The sequence below is a fragment of the Chlorocebus sabaeus genome, chromosome 15, assembly GCF_047675955.1.
Source record: "Chlorocebus sabaeus isolate Y175 chromosome 15, mChlSab1.0.hap1, whole genome shotgun sequence".
Classification (NCBI taxonomy): domain Eukaryota; kingdom Metazoa; phylum Chordata; class Mammalia; order Primates; family Cercopithecidae; genus Chlorocebus; species Chlorocebus sabaeus.
The window spans coordinates 76,058,931-76,081,087 of record NC_132918.1 but is presented as its reverse complement, the minus strand read 5'-3'; the positions used below and the strand labels follow the sequence as shown (position 1 = coordinate 76,081,087).

Below are 22,157 nucleotides of genomic sequence, written 5' to 3'. Positions count from 1 at the left end.
CTGTACCGTAAAATCCAATCCATTCTTTACTTTCCTCTGCTTTGCTCTGCAAAAGGGCCAGACTCCTAAAAGTCATATTTTCCAGGCTCTTTTGCCAATTGGCTTCCTGCTAGGTTTGGTCACAAAGAGGTTCATATAAGATAGTGAGGTTGGGAGGCCAAGAGTCTCTCTCTACATGGGTAATGTTAAAGAAAACTGGAAGCAGACAGTAAAGTAGTAAAAACAGACTTTGTTCAGGAACTACTGGAATGAGGAAGAGAGACCTCAGTATAACCTGACTCACTTCTGAATACAGCATGGACAAGTAGGGATTCATAGCCAAAGGGCAGTTTGGGAGTCAGTGGGTGGAAAATGACTGAGAAAACATTAGGAATAAAAGGATACAGGTTAGACATCTGACAAGAGTCTTGCTGAAGGCAGGCTAGAATAGTCAGATAACAAGTATGAAGGATGAAGAACTTGGTCAGATAAAGGGGGATATTGGGATGGGGGATTCTTTTCAAACTGACTAGCAAGATTCTTGCTACAAGAGGGCGATGCATTTATAGAAAGATAAATGTCAAGGTGGAGACCTAGAGGACTTTAACTAAATGTTAGTCAAAAAGAGAATGTTTGTTAGTAGCACCACCAGCAGAAGTTGTCTCTTCATCACTTCCCATCTCCAAACAGAGCCTTTCTCCATGCTCTCAGATCCCACTTAGAAGCTTCAGTTTTCAGCCTTCCTACCAGCTTTCCATGTAGGGAGTGAGGCCAATACAGGCTACAATAGAACAAGACGAAAGGACATATTCCTGATAATGGGTATTATTTAGTACCGGATTCAACTGTACCTGAAGATTATATATACGACTAGATTTTAAATATACAAGCCTATAAAAAGACTCCCTTTTGCTTAAGCTTCTTTCACTTGCCACTGTACAAGTCCTAATACAATGTCTACTAATCCCTGAGAAGAGTTTCAATACCACAATATAAAGCAGTTTGAATTTTCATTGGATACTTGTCTCTGAAAGCCATATTACTAGTGTTTATTGTCCTGCTAGGATTAAGAGTATATGAAGATGAGCAAGATAAATATGGTACTTCTCTTTGATAGCACAATAACTAATTATTTTCAACAATGTTAAATTTTACTATACTTATTCTAAAATGTTTTCTCTGGAGATCTGAGCATCTTCTCTTAGTTGATGTCTTAAAACTAAAGGACATCTCATCCACTTTAATACGAGGACATAAACTAAAATGCAAAGTGAAATATTTGGGAGGAAAGTTTATTTTTGATAAAGTAAATCCCAAGCCTCCAGTTCTTTAGGAAACCTTCCCAAGGCAGAATTTTTAGTGCCATGAAATTAACTGTCACTACTGCAGGACAATTGTTTCTTCTGCTATTTGCTTTCTTGGCTCTCGTGGTTCTCCACTTGCTTATGATTACACAAATTTGTCTTCTGATAATGGATGAGCCTCCTCTCCCTTTCAATCACTACCATAGGCCCCTAAAACTTGCTCAATAAATGTCCAAAGTTCATTTGCTTTGGGAATTTTTAATCTTTCATGGTTGGTGACAGTGAATTTATAATCATAATGCAAGTGTGTGTGTGTGCCTGTGTTGTGAATGTGTGTGCATGATTTGTCCTTAAAATACATGCGGTGGCCTTTTAGTGTTATAATATATGATCAGACTGTAGTTGCTATGGAAACAACCAAATTTCCCGACTTTTGAGGGCAGGGAGATGCAGCAGTGGCAACTGTGATCAGAGTAGTTGTTATTGATGATAAAATCTAAGACTTTAAGGGATTTTTCTACTTTAGTGTTCAGGTCAGAGCAATCTGCTCTTTCCCTGTATCTCTCAAGAATACCCATCTGAACCAGGCTGAAGGCATACTAATGTTTATTATTATTATTCTAGAGACAGGGTCTCACTGTTGCACAGGCTGGCAAGCCGTGGTGTGCTCACAGCTCACTGCAGCCTCGACCTCATGGGCTCAAGTGATCCTCCCACTTCAGGCACATGCCACAACCACAGGCACGTGCCACCATGTCCAACTAATTTTTGTTTATAGAGATGAGGTCTCACTGTATTGCCCAGGCTTGTAGCAAACTGCTGGCCTCAAGTGATTTTCTTACCTCGGCCCTCCAAAGCATTGGGATTACTGGTGTGAGTCACAGTGCCCAGCCTTATTGTTTTATATTCAGTTTATTGTGGATACTGGATGAGGGGCATATTGTAATTCTTGGTTATATTTGGTATATAATTTTTATGTAGTATAAAATCATACTTTGATAACAAAACATATTTAGAGCCAGACTAGTATGTACACAAGACAATGTTGCTTAAGTCAGCAAACTTATGCTTTCATTTGAAATGTGATACGTTGAGATTTCCTTTTCATTCAACTAATTAGCACAAGCTGATTAGTCAAATGAAGCACATATAATACATTCTCTGATCAGAAGGAAACATTTTCTAGGACCCCCATGTCTACTGAGCAGCTTTTTTGTAAGCTTCCTGTACAGCACTAGTAGTTTTGAATTGTTAAAGTTTGGAAAATGCACCAAATGAGAAGCTCATCTATCTGTGTTTATTCTATTCATACCACATGTCAGGGGTATTGGGAGAGGAATCATTGTCTTGATAGCTTAATGAGAGTGCTCTGTGCCCAGCAGTGTTAAGCTACATGGATATAATGATGGATAAGAAATGATTCCTGCTCCCAAGAACCTGCTTGACCACACAAGGAGAGAATATAGGTAGTGACTGCTCATTGCATGGGGAAAGCACAGGACGAAGGCCAACAAATGCAGCCAAATACCAGTTATTCCTTTGAGTCCAACGAGATGGGCAGATGAAGCTGAAGGGGAGGAAAAAGTTGAGATGGGACCTGATGGAAGGGCAGGCCTGAGAAAGAAGGCAAGGCTATGTTTAGTGTCAGTAAACTTCACAGCTTATAAATAGACTGCATATATTCTGTTGAAAGTGTCAAGTATCATAATAAAATAGAGAGTTAGATGCAAGCAAATGGTATAAGACATAGAAGAGACATGATGAAGTGGTTCAGGGACATTGAGTACATTGGCTTCCACTGAGGAGGCACAAGGATCTAAAATATTTTAGGAGAGTTGTCAGGGCTGTCAATGATTGATTAGGAAATCCTGGCTTTTGTAGACACTAGATGACATTGAAGACAACATGGCTTCAACTTTAATGGTTTGAGGTCAAGGCAAAGACCCTATAATCCTGATGAACAGTAAATTATCACCCACTTCCTAATGATAACAAGTTAGTAAATGCAGATGGAATTTGGTTGCAAATAAAACCAGCATGAGACAAACATGAAAGGCCCCGTGGAATTATAGCTGACATTTTGTGGTAGTGAAAACTTGTTGGCTCTTGTTTACCTCTTCCATAGCTCTTTCACTGGGTTTTTATACCTGGGCTTTTCCCCTGAGTTATGTCGGGTCTAGCCTTTTCAAATGAATATGAAAAAGAAGGTCTTTAAACCTATTTTGCTTATGAAATTGTATATCGTGTAAATGTCAGTTTTTTTTTTTTTTGTTTGCCAATGGAGAGCTTTAAGTGAGTTATAGACAGTTTTATTCATACTGAAAAACTGGCCCGCCTTGATGTCATAGTGATAATGACATGGTCTTTTCAGCTTCTCAATACTCAGTAAAGTTGTGAAGATGGATTTTAGCATTGTCAACTCTGAGGCTTTGTTTGGTAACACTGTGGGTAACGTGTATCTCAAAAGTCAATGTACACTGATTGTGTCCGATGCAAGGCAGTCACAAAGTGAGATGTATATTTGGCATAGGTAGAATATACATTGTGTGTGTACATGTGTTTGCTTTCAAAATCAAGTTGTATTCTAAAATTGAACAGTCTTGTAATCTTTTTCTTTTTCAAAGGATCTTCTTAAAAAATGCTACTGTGCCAAGGCATCTTACCTCTTCCAGCAGGATAAATTCTATGATGTGAGCTATGACACAGGAGACAAGTCTATCCAATGTAGCAGAAGACCAGATGCATTCAAGTTCTGGATGACCTGGAAGGCCCTGGGTACATCAGGCCTTGAAGAGAGAGTTAATCGTGCTCTTGCTTTATCTAGGTACTAGCCTCTCTCAATCTGTGTGTGTGTGTGTGTGTGTGTGTGTGTGTGTGTGTGTGTGTGTGTATCCATGACTGTCTTATAAAGACCTAAGGAAAGTAATACTTCAAATGTGTTGCAAGTGCATATTTTCATTTGTGCATTCTTTATTTCATCCAATACACGTTTTCTCAGTACCTACTACGTGTTAGGAATTATGAACAGAGCAGTCCTACCACCTCTTTCCAAGATCCTAGCCTACTGAGAGATACAAATGGCCCTCCTTTCTAGCAAGGTGAGGTACAGAGTCTCCAATCCCAATCAGGAGGGCTCTCTACTAGTATGTTCTTGAGGAGCACTGGCAGAGGCTCCTTGGAGAAAGTGACTTTCAACTGAGATCTAATGAAGAGAAGGTGATATCGTTTGGCTCTGTGTCCCCACCCAGATCTCATCTTGAATTGTATTCCCATAATTCCCAGGGGTTGTGGGAGGGACCTGGTGGGAAATAATTTGAATTATGGGAGCTGTTTTCCCCATACTGCACTGTGATAGTGAATAGGCCTTCACAACATGGGATGGTTTTATCAGGGGTTTCTATTTTTGCATTCTTCATTTTCTCTTGCTGCCACCATGCAAGAAGTGTCTTTCGGCTTCCATTATGATTCTGAGGCCTCCCCAGCCATGTGGAACTGTAAGTCCAATTAAACTTTTTTCTTCCCAGTCTCAGGCACATATTTATCAGCAGCATGAAAACTGACTAATATAGCAAATTAGTACCAGTAGAATGGGGTGCTACTGAAAAGATACCCAAAAATGTGGAAGTGACTTTGGAACTGGGTAACAGGCAGAGGTTGGAGCAGTTTGGAGGGCTCAGAAGACAGGAAAATTTGGAACTTCCTAGAGACTTGTTGAATGGCTTCGACAAAAATGCTGATAGTGATATGAACAATAAGGTCCAGGCTGAGGTGGTCTCAGATGGAGATGAGGAACTTGTTGGGAAATGGAGCAAAATTGACTTTTGTTACGTTTTAGCAAAGAGACTGGTGGCATTTCGGCCCCTGTCCTAGAGATTTGTGGAACTTTGAACTTGAGAGAGATGATTTACAGTATCAGATGGAAGAAATTTTTAAGCAGCAAAACATTCAAGAGGTGACTTGGGTGCTATTAAAAACATTCTGTTTTAAAAAGGAAACAGCATAAAAGTTCAAACAATTTTCAGCCTGACGATGCAGTAGAAAAGAAACCCATTTTTTGAGGAGAAATTCAAGCTAGCTGCAGAAATTTGCATAAGTAACTAGGAGCTGAACGATAGTCCTCAAGACATGGGGAAAATGTCCCCAAGTCATGTCATAGTTCTTCATGGCAGCCCCTCCTATCACAGACCCAGAAGCCTAGGAGGAATAAATGGTTTCGTGGGCTGGGCCCAGGGTCCCCATGCTGTGTGCAGCCTACAGACTTGGTGCCCTGCATCCCAGCTGCTCCAGTCATTGCTAAAAGGGGCCCAAGTACAGCTCAGCCCATGGTTTCAGAGGGTGCAAGCGCCAAACCTTAGCAGCTTCCATGTGGTGTTGAGCCTGTGGGCACACAGAAGTCAAGAATTGAGGTTTGGGAACCTCCATCTAGATTTCAGAAGAGGTATGGAAATGCCTGGATGCCCAGGCAAGTTTGCTGCAGGGGAGGGGGCCCTCACGGAGAACCTCTGCTAGGGCAGTTCAGAAGGGAAATGTGGGGTCCGAGCCTCCACACAGAGTCCCTACTGGGGCATTGCCCAGTGGAACTGTGAGACAAAGGCCACTGTCCTCCAGACCCCAGAATGGTAGATCCACTGACAGCTTACACTGTGCACCTGGAAAAGCCACAAACACTCAATGCCAGCATGTGAAAGCAGCCATGAGGGGTGCTATACCCTGCAAAACCACAGGGGTGGAGCTGCCAAAGACTATGGGAACCTACCTCTTGCATAAGCATGACCTGGATTTAAGACATGGAGTCAAAGGAGATCATTTCGGAACTTTAGAATTTGACTGCCCCGCTGGAATTCAGACTTGCATGGGCCCTGTAATCTCTTTGTTTTGGCCAAGTTCTCCCATTCGGAATGGCTGTATTTACCTGATACCTGTATCCCCATTGTATCTGGGAAGTTACTAGCTTGCTTGACTTTACAGGTTCATAGGCAGAAGAGACTTGCCATGTCTCAGATGAAACTTTGGACTGTGGACTTTTGGATTAATGCTGGAATGAGTTAAGACTTTAGAGGACTGGTGGGAAGGCATGATTGCTTTTGAAACGTGAGCACATGAGATTTGGAGGAGCCAGGGCCAGAGTGACATGGTTTGGCTCTGTGTCCCCACCCAAATCTCATCTTGAATTCTACTCCCATAATTCCCAGGTGTTGTGGGAGTGACCCAGTGGGAGATAATTTGAATCATGGAGGCAGTTTCCCCACATTGCTGTCGTGGTAGTACCTACATCTCACAAGCTCTTTATCAGGGGTTTCTGCTTTTGCATCACTCTTTTCTCTTGCCACTGCCATGTAAGAAGTGCCTTTTGCCTCCCACCATGATTCTGAGGCCTCACCAGCCATGTGGAATTGTAAGTTCAATTAAATCTTTTTCTTCCCAATCTCGGGTGTGTCTATCAGTAGCGTGAAAACGGACTAAAACAGAAAGGGAGAAGAATGACCTGGGTGGAAGGAGCAGCAGGCCTAAGTCTCTGGATGTGAGGTGATGCAAAAGTCTGGATGTGACATTAAGGAACTGAAAAGCAGATCTGTGAGTTTTGGTGGCAGCTTAAGTCTTAAAGGGAAAGGCAGTGTGGAAGCACCATGTTTACTTGCCTTGTAGTAACATTAAGAAATAAAGCTGTTATCACACTTGCGAGAACATTAGAAAAGCTCGAGAGATAGGTGCCAGACATTGCTACTTGAATAGGACTGAACTGCTAAACTTAGATCAGTGGTGGACAGGCCATAGCCAAATTTAGTTTTACATGTGTTTTGTTGGGCTTATACTGCTTAGGGTTAACTTCCATGGTGTTAAACATTCAAACATTTAAATATTTAAAATGTTTTTTAAAAATAGATTTCTCACAAACCTGGATTTTTTTTTCTCAAAGGTTAGAATGTTCTCAATCCCACATGGTAACAATTAGCTGAACATGATGACGCCCAAATCTGGAGAACCAGTCCCTATCACTTCTTACAGTTAAAAACAACAACAACAACAACAAATAAATCTAGCCTAATAGCATAGAGGTACAGACAACCTGGATTCAAGACCTAAATCCTATGTGACTGGGGCAAGTTTCTTAATCTCTGCACCTCAGTTTTGTCCCAAGAAAATGATAATAGCACATGTCTCAAACAGTTACTGTAAAGGTTAAAGAAATGGATACATGTAGAACACTTAGATCAATGCCTGCGATGTCCTACATGCTATTTAAGTCTTAGTTATTATTTACTTAACTGCTTAGCCAGTATAGACATTAGGCTTTGAACTCTGGTTTGGATAGTCTTTCCTTCTTTACTCCCTGTTAACATTTCACTTGGAAAATCATGAAGGACCTTCTTAGAGATTTAGAGCAATTTCTTCTTTCTATAGTGGGTATGGGTATTCTGAGCAACGAGCTGTCTGAAACCTAATGTCTTAAAACAATTGTTTTCCCCCAGAGGTCTAAATGTTGGCTAGCATGACTTTATAGCATACCATAGTGGCTGGGGTGTTTGAGTCTACTCTCCACATGTCTTTCATATTCCTTGATCAGTATACTAGCCAGCACATATTCTTGAGATGGCCATGACAGAAGGCCAAGAAGGCAAACCAATTATGTAAGCCCACTTTAAACTCCTGATTACATTATACTCCCTTGGTCAAAGAAAATCATATGGCTAAGCCCTATGTGAAGAGGTGGGAAGTACCCTCTGGCGGCTTTTAGCAGGAAGAATTGCGAAGTTACGTGGCAAAGGGCTTGGATGTAAAGACAGGTAAAGAGATGGCTTTGGCATTTTCAGAAGACATTTAGAAGTCAGTAATTCTGGTGATTATGAGTATGAAGTAGTTTGAAAAACCTGTGAATGTTATATGAGGACTCTTGGTAGTAAGCGATGGAAACATTAACTCAAGGTATTATAAACAAAGGTAATTTAAGGCTGTTAAGACTAGTGTAGTGATGACTTTTGGAAGGCTTGGTCTAGGTGCTTAAATAATATCAGCAGTCTTCAGTCTCTCTGCATCTTTCAGTTCTGCTTTCCTTCAGGTTGAGTTTATTCCTATGGGGGAAGGTGGCTGCAAAGAGTGTCAGATCTCTGTTCTTCCGGGTTCAAGATCAAAAGATAAAGTACTCCTCTCTCAACAATCCGAGGAAAGTTTAATTATTTGAGAGTGAGGTAAATATCCATCTCTGAATCAGTCATCATGGTTTCCAGGGCAGTGTGATGCTCTCAGTAGTAATGATGACTCACCTGCTCTCTCTTGGCACTGGGGAGAGTGTCAATTCCTTTTATAGAATGTGTACTGAGCCTAGATGACGAAGGTACCTTTGTTAGAGATAGGGTTAAAGTGCTTCTATTAGAAGTGGGGAGATAACCCAATGGTGAAAACACAAGATGGTCTACGGTCTACCATAAATTATTTATAGCTGCTCACTAAATTAGAAGTCCAGGAAGCTCTGTTCCCTGTTTGTGGATTTTCTTGCACTATTTAAATGGGGTAGAGAATCTCTGCATTATTTTGTCTAAGCTTTGAAATAATTCAATGGGAGGTGTCTTGAAATAAGGTTAGATATAAATATTTTACGATTGTATTTATTATGAAGTTAACATTCATCTCAGGGTGGAATTTAGTTCACAATCTAAGAATACTTTCTAATTTTTGCAGAGAAATATCACAGGAGGATGAATGTTAACATTTCAATTCAACAAACACTTATTGTTTGTAAATGTTTGTTAAGTTGAATTGAATTAACATTTTAGTGAGCATTGCTGCAGACTCTGACCTATATTTAAATATTTGAAAAATAATCCCTCCTCTTTCCTGCTGTTACTTATAAGAGTTTTTTTTTTTGGCTTAACTTCCCACAGTCTTGATATCCAACAGTCTATTCCTGGGGTGGGCAAAAGTCTGTCTCCAATGCCAAGAAAAAGGGCAGAGTACCCTGAGGCATGTAATTTGGTATGAATGTGAAATTATAAACTTGAAGAGAATTTCTCTAGAGTAAGATTTGTAGTAAATTAACAACAGAAGGGCTTTATTTTCATGATTTCTTTTCAAATTACTGATTCATTTGAAGTTCTGCTTTTTAGGAAAAACAGAATATTTTCTCAATTCTAGGGTCTCTTGTGTTTGCGCTTAAGCCTATATGCAGTGGTGTGGCCATAAATTGGCTCTCAGAAGGAAAAGCAAGCGCCAGTTGTCTTCCAATTTTCATGGTGTAAATATTTCTGTCACAGCCAATTGCAAGCTACCAATGGTTGTAGTTTATGAATTTCCTGAATATTTAACAGTGGACTCTCAACCACTACAAACTAACTCTAGAACACCACTGGTTCTGTGGGCCATAATCTTAACTCTTCCAATCTTCTAACCACGCGCATAATGTGAAGTAGCATAATCAATTCAAAAACTCTCAGGGTCAAGATATTTCCCATGAAGCTCACTGATGTCTGGCAACTGGCTTCAGAGTTTACCAAATCAAAAGCATTTCACCCATGGTTGGAAGGCTCCACCTGAAATAATTTCTAAGTCACAGTAACATTGTTTTGTTTCCAAGAGGTGTAACTTCCTTCAGTAGACAACTCTAGCAAAGTAAAGCTGCATGTGATGATTGTTAGTATTTGAGGAGCACGTTATTGGCAGGCTCTCATAGCTAAAATATCCACTTCCCTAGGCCCTAGGTCAGATCTCTAAAATACTGGAAAAGCTGTGCAACTCTTTTCCTTTGATAATGATACAGGAAGAATTATACTGATTCCATAGATTAATGTTTCTATATTCCTGAATCTTAATGGAGCTTAACTTTGAAGTTTTTATATTGACTAAGATTTAAGGACGAGATTTTGATAGGCCAGTGATCACTTGCACTGATAAGATAGCCTTCTTCGTCTTCCCCTGGGAAGGTAAGAGCAGACACTTTCAAGAGGACAATGATTCCAATTTCATTGGTTGTCAGAAATTTAGCAAGAAGGAAAAATTTAGTGCCTAGGAGACCTCTAAGGCTTTTCCTAATTTCCATTTGACCCTATCAACCCAACTGAAGAGAGAATATTTCTCCCAGAAAATATTAATGGCTAATATGCTTTTTTTCTTTGGTTTGAAAATCAGCAACACTGAGAGCCTAAAGCAACATGTGATTATTGAGCATAATTGAAACTCAGGGGGCTCAGGTTTAAAACCACTACTATGGCATAAAACCAGTGACTGTATATTTCTGATATCTGCCTAGGAAAGTAAAAAATGTTTTACTATACAAGGTTACCTGTTGCTGAGGGCACCTTCTAGGCCTTTGTGATGGCATTCAGGTTAAATGGATATCCACTAAAGGATCATTTTTCAAGTAGGCCTAGAAGAGTCATGTCTGTAAGTCTTTTCAACAACAAACAGCTCAGGAACTCCCAACTCTGCTACTTTGTTTGGTCTCCAGAGTATCATTTATTTATTCCCTTGACACACAATCTCTGCAATCTCTCAGATGGAAATCATTTCATAGACTTGCATGGATACCGAGGGGCTTATTGTTATCAGTATGGAAAAGGTGAGCAGTTACACAATGGTGCTTTTGTGCCGGTGTATTTCTCTAGGTGATGGGAGGTACAGAGTCTAGAAAACTAGGGAACAGTCTTTGTTTGTATTTTTATCTTTATATTGGTGATCTTTTTAAAAGTTACAATTACAGTAGAATAGAGCACGTGGGTGTCTGTGATGAATTCCACAAGCCATGTGATATGTGCTGATATATGCAGAGCATACGGAAAGCAGATGGAAAAAATCTCAGGAGTGCTGGGAGACTCAGTGCATCAGAAGAAATTTCAAATGGGAAGATGAGACTAGGAGAGAAACTTGGTCCAAAGTGGTCCAGGGAGGCGCTAAGTGGCTGCTGAAGAAAGGGACTGGAAAGGCTATTTTCAGAGAGAAAAGAATGTCTTGCAAAAGGACAAGAGAAATAAAAACAAAAAGCGGGGGACTTATATAACCAATGTGAGAACTGAGATTCTCTAATGTTAGAAGCATCGTTGTAAGTAAAGGAAAATTGTTTTGTAGCAAGTTTATCATTAATGCATATGCCAAGATCAAGCCAGAATATTAATATGTTATTACCACACAGATTGGTGAAACCTCTTGCTAATATATATATTTTTTCTCTCTTCTATGCCAAGGTTAGTGGAAGGGACAAAGAGTTTTATGAAGTTATTACTGCTTTTCGAGTCCTCTTACTTGAATGCCTTTTGATAGTAGTTTATGGTTTTCGGTATTATGTCCCCAAACTGAACGGACCTTGTTTTCTGGCTTCCACCATATAAGATTAGTTTATTAAATGTATTTTGTCTTTAGGCTGTTTTCATATATTGAAAACAAGAGTTGTGAGGAATAAATCATCCCTAGAAACCTAGGCAGAGGTGATTTCAAACATTTTGGCTTTCCTCCCAACAACTCATTTAAGCATTTATTTAAGAGGATAGGGTACTTTATAGTAGAAACACTTCCAAACCAGCATTTATGAAAGTACGCTGTGGCCAGTAGACTTCCAAGAGATCTTAATAGATGATCTCTCAAAAAATGGTTCCATGGTTAAATAAGTTTGGGAGATGCTAACTGCTATATTATTCTTCTCTTGGAAATTCAAAGTACTAAAACTTTGAGAGGGCCTGTAATATAGAAGCATTTTTTTTAAAAAATTGTACTTTAAGTTCTAGGGTACATGTGCACAACGTGCAGGTTTGTTACATATGTGTACTTGTGCCATGTTGGTGTGTTGCACCCATTAACTCATCATTTACATTAGATGTATCTCCTAATGCTAGCCCTCCCCCTCCCCCCAATCCCACAACAGGCCCTGGTGTGTGATGTTCCACACCCTGTGTCCAAGTGTTCTCATTGCTCAATTCCCACCTATGAGTGAGAACATGCAGTGTTTGGTTTTCTGTTCTTGCAATAGTTTGCTGAGAATGATGGTTTCCAGCTTCATCCATGTCCCTACAAAGGGCATGAACTCATCTTTTTATGGCTGCATAGTATTCCTTGGTGTATATGTGCCACGTTTTCTTAATCCAGTCTATCATTGGTGGACGTTTGGGTTGGTTCCAAGTATTTGCTATTGTGAATAGTGCCACAATAAACATACATGTGCATGTGTCTTTATAGCAGCATGATTTATAATCCTTTGGGTATATGCCCAGTAATGGGATGGCTGGGTCAAATGGTATTTCTAGTTCTAGATCCTTGAGGATCACCACACTGTCTTCCACAATGGCTGAACTAGTTTACAGTCCCAACAGTGTAAAAGTGTTCCTATTTCTCCACATCCTCTCCAGCACCTGTTGTTTTCCTGACTTTTTAATGATTGCCATTCTAACTGGTGTGAGATGGTATCTCATTGTGGTTTTGATTTGCATTTATCTGATGACCAGTGATGATGAGCATTTTTCATGTGTCTGTTGGCTGCATAAATGTCTTGTTTTGAGAAGTGTCTGTTCAGATCCTTTGCCCACTTTTTGATGGGGATTATTTTCTTGTAAATTTGTTTAAGTTCTTTGTAGGTTCCGGATATTAGCCCTTTGTCAGATGGGTAGATTGAAAAAATTTTCTCCCATTCTGTAGGGTTGCCTGTTCACTCTGATGAGTTTCTTTTGCTGTGAAGAAGCTCTTTTAATTAGATCCCATTTGTCAATTTTGGCTTTTGTTGCCATTGCTTTTGGTGTTTTAGTCATGAAGCCCTTGCCCATGCCTATGGCCTGAATGGTATTGCCTAGGTTTTCTTCTAGGGTTTTTATGGTTTTAGGTCTAATATTTAAGGCTTTAATCCATCTTAAGTTTTGTATAAGGTGTAAGGAAGGGATCCAGTTTCAGCTTTCTACCTATGGTTAGCCGGTTTTCCCAGCACTATTTATTAAATAGGGAATCCTTTCCCCATTTCTTGTTTTTGTCAGATTTGTCAAAGATCAGATGGTTGTAAATGTGTGGTATTTCCGAGGGCTCTGTTCTGTTCCATTAGTTTGTATCTCTGTTTTGGTACCAGTACCATGCTGTTTTGGTTACTGTAGCCTTGCAGTATAGTTTGAAGTCAGGTTTCATGATGCCTCCAGCTTTGTTCTTTTGGCTTAGGATTGTCTTGGCAATGAGGGCTCTTTTTTAGTTCCATGTGAACTTTAAAGTAGTTTTTTCCAATTCTGTGAAGAAAGTCATTGGTAGCTTGATGGGGATGGCATCAAATCTATAAATTACACCTTGGGCAGTATGGCCATTTTCACAATATTGATTTTATAGAAGCATTTTTAACTTTAATAAATATGCAGACCCTGTTGATTGCTCACCAAGGACCATTTGTGTCTTGCCTGTAGAAACTTGATTTTGTTCACGTAGCAGTGTTCAAGCTGGGAACTTGGTTTAGCAAACTACCTTCCCTAACTATTAGTTTAGGGGAGGGTATGTGGCTCAGTCAACAAGATATGGTGAAGATGTCACTGTGTAAGATACTGTGAAGACTTCTGGGGAAAATATTCTTACCTAAATAGAGAGAACTTAAGTGCTTTTGCTATAGCACCCTCCACTCTTGGGACACTGCTGTATAAGGATGGGACATATGGAGTTGTAGCAGCTGTCTTGTGAACATGAGAACATGAGAGGAAACCTCCCTAACACTGAGCATGGCTAGCTGAAATTATAATAACTGTTTCCTGATATTATTGAACAATCCAACCAGCTTGACAAATGGCCTTATGAATTAAGCCAAGTATACTTTTTTGTTCGAGAAGGGCTTATTCTGTCACCTAGACTGGAGTGCAGTGGGGTCCAATTAAAGCTCACTGCAACTTCCACCTCCCAGGCTCAAGTGATCCTCCCACCTCAGCCTCCTGCATAGCTGGGACCACAGATGTACACCTCCACACCCGGCTAATTTTTGTATTCTTTGTAGAGATGGGGTTTCACCATGTTGCCTAGGCTGGTCTTGAACTCCTGGACTTAATCTGCCTACCTTGGCCTCCCAAAGTGCTAGGATTACAGGCATAAGCCACCATGCCTTGCCAAGTGTACTTCTAAGTGTAGACAAAAAAAATCAATCTAATTGATATGCCTAGCAGTGTTCAAACTTATTTGATAGTAGGACTTTTTAAGTGGAAAACCTATTAAGATGGTATACCATGGAGCATAGTTTGAAAATTCTGGTGTAAGACCCTTTGTTATCATAGTAATAGCTGCATCCCCTCTTGCCTCAAATCACCTCTATTTTCAACTCAGCTGGAGTGTTACACTGGGTGTATCAGTCCATTCTCATGCTGCTAATAAAGACACAACTGAGACGGGGTAATTTATAAAGAAAAAGAGGTTAATGGGCTCACAGTTCCACGTGGCTGGCGAGGCCTCACAATCGTGGTGGAAAGTGGAGGAGCAAAGGCACGTCTTACATGGCAGCAGGTAAGAGAATTATTCACTATCATGAAAACAGCATGAGAAAACCCACCCCCATAATTCAATTACCTCCTACCAGGTCCCTCCCATGACCCATGGGGATTATGGGAGCTACAATTCAAGATGACGTTTGGGTGAGGGCACAGCCAAACCATATCACTGGGCTTTACAGGCTCTGAGAGTGACTGCGATAGGCACATTACCCCAACACAAAGCCCAGATCTATACAGTTAGCAAAAAGAGTTTTAACCAAAATAATTCAGCTCTGTTTTAGGATGCCTTTCCCCCAGGAGCACCTTTAGCCAGTTTGACAGAAGCATTTTAAAATTATACTATGGTTAATACATGTAAGTTTTGTGTAGCCATAACTTGTTAGAGAAGGATTTTACCAATTTTGTTGTATGTCTTTATATGCACGAGGAAATGGAGGCAGGCTCAGGAAGACTTAGGAATTTGCCTAGATTCAAAGTTATTTAGCTGCACAATTAGAATCTTATAGTTAATTCCCAAGATTTCTGGAGAAAGCTTTCTTCATAGCCTCAGTTCAGGATGAAATCATAGCATAAACTTTTGAGTTAACAGATTGCCAGTACATTTGTGCCTGAAAAGGTGAGAAAAAGGATGGTTCACAAAGCTTTCCTCCTATAGGTAGGAAGTATATACATCTATTTTTTTTATATTTTTTCTTTAAGTTTTCAAAAACTATACAAGTAACCACATGTATGAAACTTTGAAAAGATAAAAAGCAAATGGAAAACTCCCCACCCCTATTGCATCTTCTTTCCTCCTCCCTCAGGTAAACTAAATTTATAATGTATCCTTCCATATTTTGTTTGTATATACATGTGGATAGAAATTTTTAAAAAATGTTTAAAAATTGAATCAAATCATCCCCATTTCTCAGAACCTCACTTTTATCTTTTACTAATTTATCATGATCATCCTGTGCTTTAATTGAAGTAGATATAATTCATTTTAATAGCTGCATATTACATTATGTTGCTATAGTACATTTTAATTCACTATTAATTTCTGAATATTAATGTTGTTTCCAGTTATTTTGTATGGAATATACCTACTCACAGTAGAGATTTAGATATAACAGCATATATGTGCACATATTTATATGTACCATCTATCCTTGATAACTTTTTTCTTGGTAGACCAGCATTTCAAAACTGGTTTGCTCGATAAGAAGATATGAGTATTATTAAAAGGTTTGTAGCAGCTTTCTATCATATTCTCACCACCACTGGAAGTTGTCACTCTAAAGTGTTTCCGGTATCATTGGGAAACAGGGTTAATACAGGAATCCTTCATTTCATGTGCTTAACCTTATTTTCCAGATATTGTGTTTTGGGGGGTTTTGTTTTACAAATTGAGGGTTTGTGGTAATCCTGCATTGAGCAAGCCCATCAGTGCCATCTTCCCAACAGCATGTGCTCACTTCATGTCTGTGTTAGGTTTTGGTAATTCTCATAATAAAGATGTTTGATTCATCAGTTCTCTTTGATGTTACTGTTGTAATTATTCTGGGGCTCCCCATAGAATGCACCATAGAAGCTAGAAAACTTAATAGTGTGTGTGTTCTGACTGCTGTCCAACTGGCCATTCCCCCCATCTCTCTCCTCCCTCCTCTTCAGGCTTTCCAATTTCCTGAGACAACAATATCAAAATTAGGCCAACTAATAATGCTACAATGGGCCTGAGTGTTCAAATGAAAGGAAGAGTCACATGTCTGTCACAAATAAACTAGAAATGGTTAAGCTTAGTGAGGATGGTATGCCAAAAGCCAAGACAAAGTTAGGCCCCTTGTGCCAAATAGCCAATTTATGAATGCAAAGGAAAAGTTCTTGAAGGAAATTAGAGGTTCTACTTCAGTGAATACATGAATAAGAAAGCAAAACAACCTTATTGCTGAGACAAAGGTTTTAGAGTTCTGAGTAGATCAAACCAGGCATGACATTGCCTTAAGCCAAAGCCTAATTCAGAGCAACACTCTAACTTTCTCCAGTTCTGCGAAGGCTGAGAGGGGTGCGGAAGATGCAGAAGGAAAGTTAGAAGCTAGCAGAGGTTGGCTCATGAGGTTTGAGCACAGAAGCTGTCTCCATAACATAAAAGTGCAAGGTGAAGCGGCAAATGGAGAAACTGCAGCAAGTTATCCCGAAGATCTAGCTAAGATCATTGAAGAATGTGGCTACATTAAACAGGTATTCGATGTAGGCAAATCAGTCTTATATTGGAATAAGCTGCCACCTAGAAGTTTCATGACCAGAGGGAAGTCAATGCCTGTCTTCAAAGCTTCAAAAACAGGCTGAATCTATTTTTAGGAGCTAATGCAGCTGGTGACTAGGTTGAAGTCAATGCTTATTTACCATTCTGAAAATTTGAAGACTCTTCAGATTTATGCTAAACTTACTCTGCCTGTACTCTGTAAATGGAACAACAAAGCCTGTGACAGCATCTCTCTTTATAGCATGGTTTACTGAATATTTGAAGCCCACTGTTGAGACATGAGACTTACTGCTCAGAAAAAAAGATTTTCAAAATATTACTGCTCATTGACAATGCACTTAGTCACCACCCAAGAGCTCTGATGGAGATGTACAAGGAGATTAATATTTCCATGCTTGCTAACACAACATTCATTTTACAGCTCATGGATCAAGGATTACTTTCAAGTCTTATTTAAGAAATATCACAGCTATAGCCTTACAGAATATATAAGTGATTCCCCTGATGGATCTGGGCAAAGTGAATTGAAAATTTTACGGGTTTACTCTTTTATACACCATTAAAAACACTGATGACTTATAGGAGGAGGTCAAAATAGTAGTAATGGGGATATGGAAGAAGTTAATTCCAACTCTCGTGGTTGACCTTTAGGGGTGTAAGACTTCAGGGAAGGAAGTCACTGAAGATGTGGTGAAAACAGCAAGAGAACTAGAAGTGAAGCCTGAAGATGTGACTGAATTGCTGCAGTCTCATGATACAACTTGAATGGATGAGGAGCCTCTTCCTATGGATGAGCAAAGAAAGTGGTTTTGTGAGAAGAAATCTACTCAGTGAGCGTGTTGTGAATCTTGTTGAAAGGATAACAAAGGAAACAGAATATTACATAAACTTACTTGGCAAAGCAGCAACAAGGCTTGAAAGGGCCAACTTCAATTTTGAAGGAAGTTCTGTTGTGGGTAAGATGTTTTCAAACAGTATTGCCTACTAGAGAGAAATCTTTTGTGAAAGAAGAGTCAGGCAATGTGGCAAACTTGATTGTTGTCTTATTGTAAGAAATTATCAGTCACCCCCAACCTTCAGCCCTTTGATCAGTCAGCAACCATCACCAAGGCAAGACCCTCCAGGAGCAAAAAGATTACAACTCACTGAAGTCTCAGATGATCCTTAGCACTTTTTAGCAATAGGGTATTTGTAATCATGGCGTGTGCATTGTGTTTTAGACATAACGCCATTGTACACTCAGACTACAGTATACTGTAAATGTAACCTTTATATACACTGAGGAACCTCCAAAATTGTGACCCCCTTTACTGCGGCATTCACTTTATTGTAGTGTTCTGGAACCAAACTTACAATACCCCCACGGGATGCCCGTATTATTGTTTTAATTTGTACTTCTTTATTACTGGTTTTGAATACCTTTTCTGGTATGTATTGAGCAATGAAATTGCTTTTTATGAAAGCTAGCCAGTGTGATAAAAGGTTTAAGAACTTTATATAGCTACATTGTCTTCTGAAAAAGTGTTCAGAGAATGGTGTACATAGAACATCTAGTACTTTGTGAGCGTGTGTGCCCGTGTGTATGCTCACAACATTATTGCTCAAAGATTCCCGTACTAGTTAATATTGACAATTTTAAATAAGATATTGTATATTTCAAAGATGATAGTATCTATATGCAAACATCAATATTTAACCTAATATAAAAAGCTGTATACATTTGGAAAAAGGAACTTCATCTTTACTGTATTCCATATTCACATTATAGAATGGCCTTCCTAAAATGATGTAATTGTCCCTTCTTTCCAGGTTTTATAGTCTGCGTTTTTTCATGTTTATGATTTTCATTTTTACAAAAACCATTTCAAATTAGAAAAGATTGTATTAGTCCAGTTTTATAGGTAAGAGCCTTGAGGCCCAAGAGGAGCATCGTTGTGTCTTTAAATATTAGTTGAATATTTATGATTTAGTGACAGGATCGTAAGATCATAATTCCATTACTGGAATCTAGTTTTCAAAGGTATTCCTTATGTTCGGTGTGATTTTTTTTTTTTTTTGCTATTACATATAAAAAAATCACAATAAATGCTCTGACAGACATTTCTGTCAGTGTCTCTATTATTTCCTTAGATTTGATTCCTAGATTTGAAATACTGGGTCAAATGTTGTGAACATTTAAAGGCTTGTGAATCGCTAGTTTTCAAGGCCATTTCAGACTTTTCTTTTGGTATACACAAAAGCCAAGCCTAAAAGAGAGGAGTCAATGTTATTACATAGAGCACTATATTCTCAATACTATTTTAGTCTTTTCTCACTCATATTCCATATTTCATCCATGCCCTTAGGAGTGATAATTCTCTTTCCCCCAACATCCAAAATGACTTTATAGATATTCTATCAATGGCTACAGCCCACTTTTTTGCCCCCTCATATTCAAGTAATTTATTTTTTCTTGTATTTTTTTTTTAAGTTTTGGGGTACGTGTGCAGGTTACCTAGGTAAACATGAACTACAGTTTGCTGCACTTATCAACTCACCACCTAGGTATTAAGCCCCACATGCATTAGCTCTTTTCCCTAATATTCTCCCCTCATCCTCCCCTGACAGGCCCTAGTTATGTTGCTACCCTCCCTGTGTCCATGTGTTCTCATTGTTCAGCTCCTACTTACAAGCGAGAGCATGCAGTGTCTGGTTTTCTGTTCCTGTGTTAGTTTGCTAAGGATAATCAGCCCACTTACTTTTAACATGATACTGATTATCAGTCCTCCTTCCCTCTGTGCTGTACTAAGATTATGTTGATCTTCCTTCATTTTAAATGAACTTACAAGCAGGATTACACACCAAAAAAACCTCTTTCCTCCAAGCCAGCTATTTAATATAAGTGCCTGTGTTAAATCCCCGATTTAGGATATGAAAGTAAGACCCACATGTTCAGAAGAGATACATATCCAACCTGCTTTATCTAGCTTTTCACACCAGGGTTAAAGCCTGACGCTAACATGTGAGATAGACCTCACCAAAAAGATGTATCTTTTTACTCAGGCCAAGTAAATAACAGTAGGTCTGGAGTATTTATCCATAGCTCTACCTATACCTTGACCTTTATCTGTATCTTTCTTATCTCCAAGTCCTGTCTCTGAATCGGTTTTGTCATACATCATTCATGTTCATGACATTTTTACATTGCAGATTATAAATATTGTGACTTTTAATTTTAGGTACCTAGTAGATGAAATCAAGAAAAGAGAAGGATTCAAGTTACTGCTGGAAGTAAGTGATTGTGTAATTGTGCTTGTGATTTTGTCAGTTAACAGTGATGAAGGTGGTAATTTTCTAATCTGTTATATTTCATTGGTTTTTGTGTTGCAGACTTAAAAACAAGTAATTAGTTTAATTCATAGAGTCTATTATGTTAATTTACTCTATTAGTGAGTACTTTTCCTTTGTTGGATTCAGAGAATATACTTGCCTTTAAGTATTGAAAATTAAAATGCTCAATTACCAAGGATAATATTGAATTATAACCTCTATCTTGATATATAAATTGCATAATGATTGTACTGCAAATATTCATCTGTAATGTAGTGGTGCCTGCATGTGAAAATCAATTAAGTGAATGTACAATACTGCATACAGTTTTCTCTTTATAAAATAATGAGCATATTTGTTTTAGAGCAACGGGAAAATAAGTCATTTTGTTGATGTTGTATTGTTTGCTATATGTAAGAAATGAGGTTGTTACAAAGCTAGAGAATATATTTTTTTCTAAAACATGTTTAGAAAATATAAATATTTAATGTGTAATTCTGGTTTTTAAGAAACAAATTGCAAGGTTATCTTAGATTTTGTTATAGTATATGTATTATAGCAGTTTTTAACCTAAATGTAAAAATAACCTAGAGATTCTAGTCTTGGAGCCTGTGCTATATATAAGAAATCTAGCTGGCTGGGCATTGGTGGCTCATACCTATGATCCCAGCACTTTGGGAGGCCAAGGCAGGCAGATCACCAGGTCAAGAGTTCGAGACCAGCCTAACATGGCGAAATCCTGTCTCTACTAAAAATACAAAAGTTAGTCAGGCATGGTGGTTCATGCTTGTAAACCCAGCTACTTGGGAGGCTGAGGCAGGAGAATTGCTAAAACCTGGGAGGTGGAGGTTGCAGTGAGCTAAGATCGCGCCACTGCACTCCAGCCTGAGCAACAAGAGCGAAACTGTCTCAAAGAAAAAGAAAAAAGAAAAAAAAAAAAAAGGAAAGTAAAAAGAAAAAGAAATCTAGCTTTTTTTTGGTATTCAATAAGATGCATTGAACAATTTACTATGTGTCAGGCATGGTTCTAGGCACAGGAGATAGAAAACAGAAAAGGGGCCCCGATTTCATGATGCTTACATTTGACTGGAAAGTGAAACGCACTAAATAAGCAAATTAATTAATAGGGAAATCAGGTAGTAAGAGTCTTAAAACAATAAAACATGTTCATGAGATAATCTAGTATATAATTAGACAAGGTTATAGATATATTATTTTATTGGGGTGAAGAGGGTAAAATGCTGAAATGGGGATGGCTTATTTGGTTTGGGTAATCTAGGTAGGAGAGTTTAAGGTTATCTTTGAGCTGAGATCTGAATAAAGATAAACAGCAAGCCATGCGGATATTTGGGGGAAAGACATTCTGGCAGAATTGGTAAACAACTGCAAGGCTTAAAGCTGAAGAGAGTTCTATCTTTGAGCAGCCAAAAAAAAGTTGTATTAAATGAAGGGGAGTGTGCAGCAGGTGACGGAATTGGAGAGGTGGTCAGGTAGGTCAAGGTAAAGGCCTTTCGCCTGTACTCCAAATGTAGTCATTGGAGATGTTTTAAGACGACAGGGGTTTGACTTGCATTTTAAAAGATGCTTGATGTCATGAGAAGAGAGGAATGTTGAAAAAGTAATAGTGAAGAGAGGACAAGATAAAAATAAGGAAGACAAACTTGGAAACTTTTTAGTAGCCAAAGTGAAATATGACAATAGTCCTCAGGGAAGTTTGGGAAATACTTTCCAGAGAATCTAGACCATGGATTCCACTACTATCTACAAAGGAAGCACCAGATTAGAAAGTTCTAAGCTTCCCGAGTTCCAGAAAGCTACAGATATGGAAGATCTTGCATGCATTCCAAAATAATAAACAACTTTCTGGTAGTACTAGAAAGACGACAAATTTAGAGCATGAAAAGTTCT

At 38.9% G+C, this 22,157-nt stretch overlaps 1 protein-coding gene across 2 annotated transcripts in view; it reads left to right on the top strand.

Moving 5' to 3' along the window:
- GADL1 (glutamate decarboxylase like 1) overlaps positions 1 to 22,157 on the top strand; it is a 168,525-nt gene that overhangs the window by 88,946 nt on the left and 57,422 nt on the right. For both annotated transcript variants that reach the window (XM_008009354.3, XM_073023666.1), the window contains exons 12-13: positions 3,908 to 4,107; positions 20,159 to 20,210. In XM_008009354.3, the coding sequence (XP_008007545.1) occupies positions 3,908 to 4,107; positions 20,159 to 20,210 (252 nt within the window). The remainder of the gene's footprint in view (positions 1 to 3,907; positions 4,108 to 20,158; positions 20,211 to 22,157) is intronic.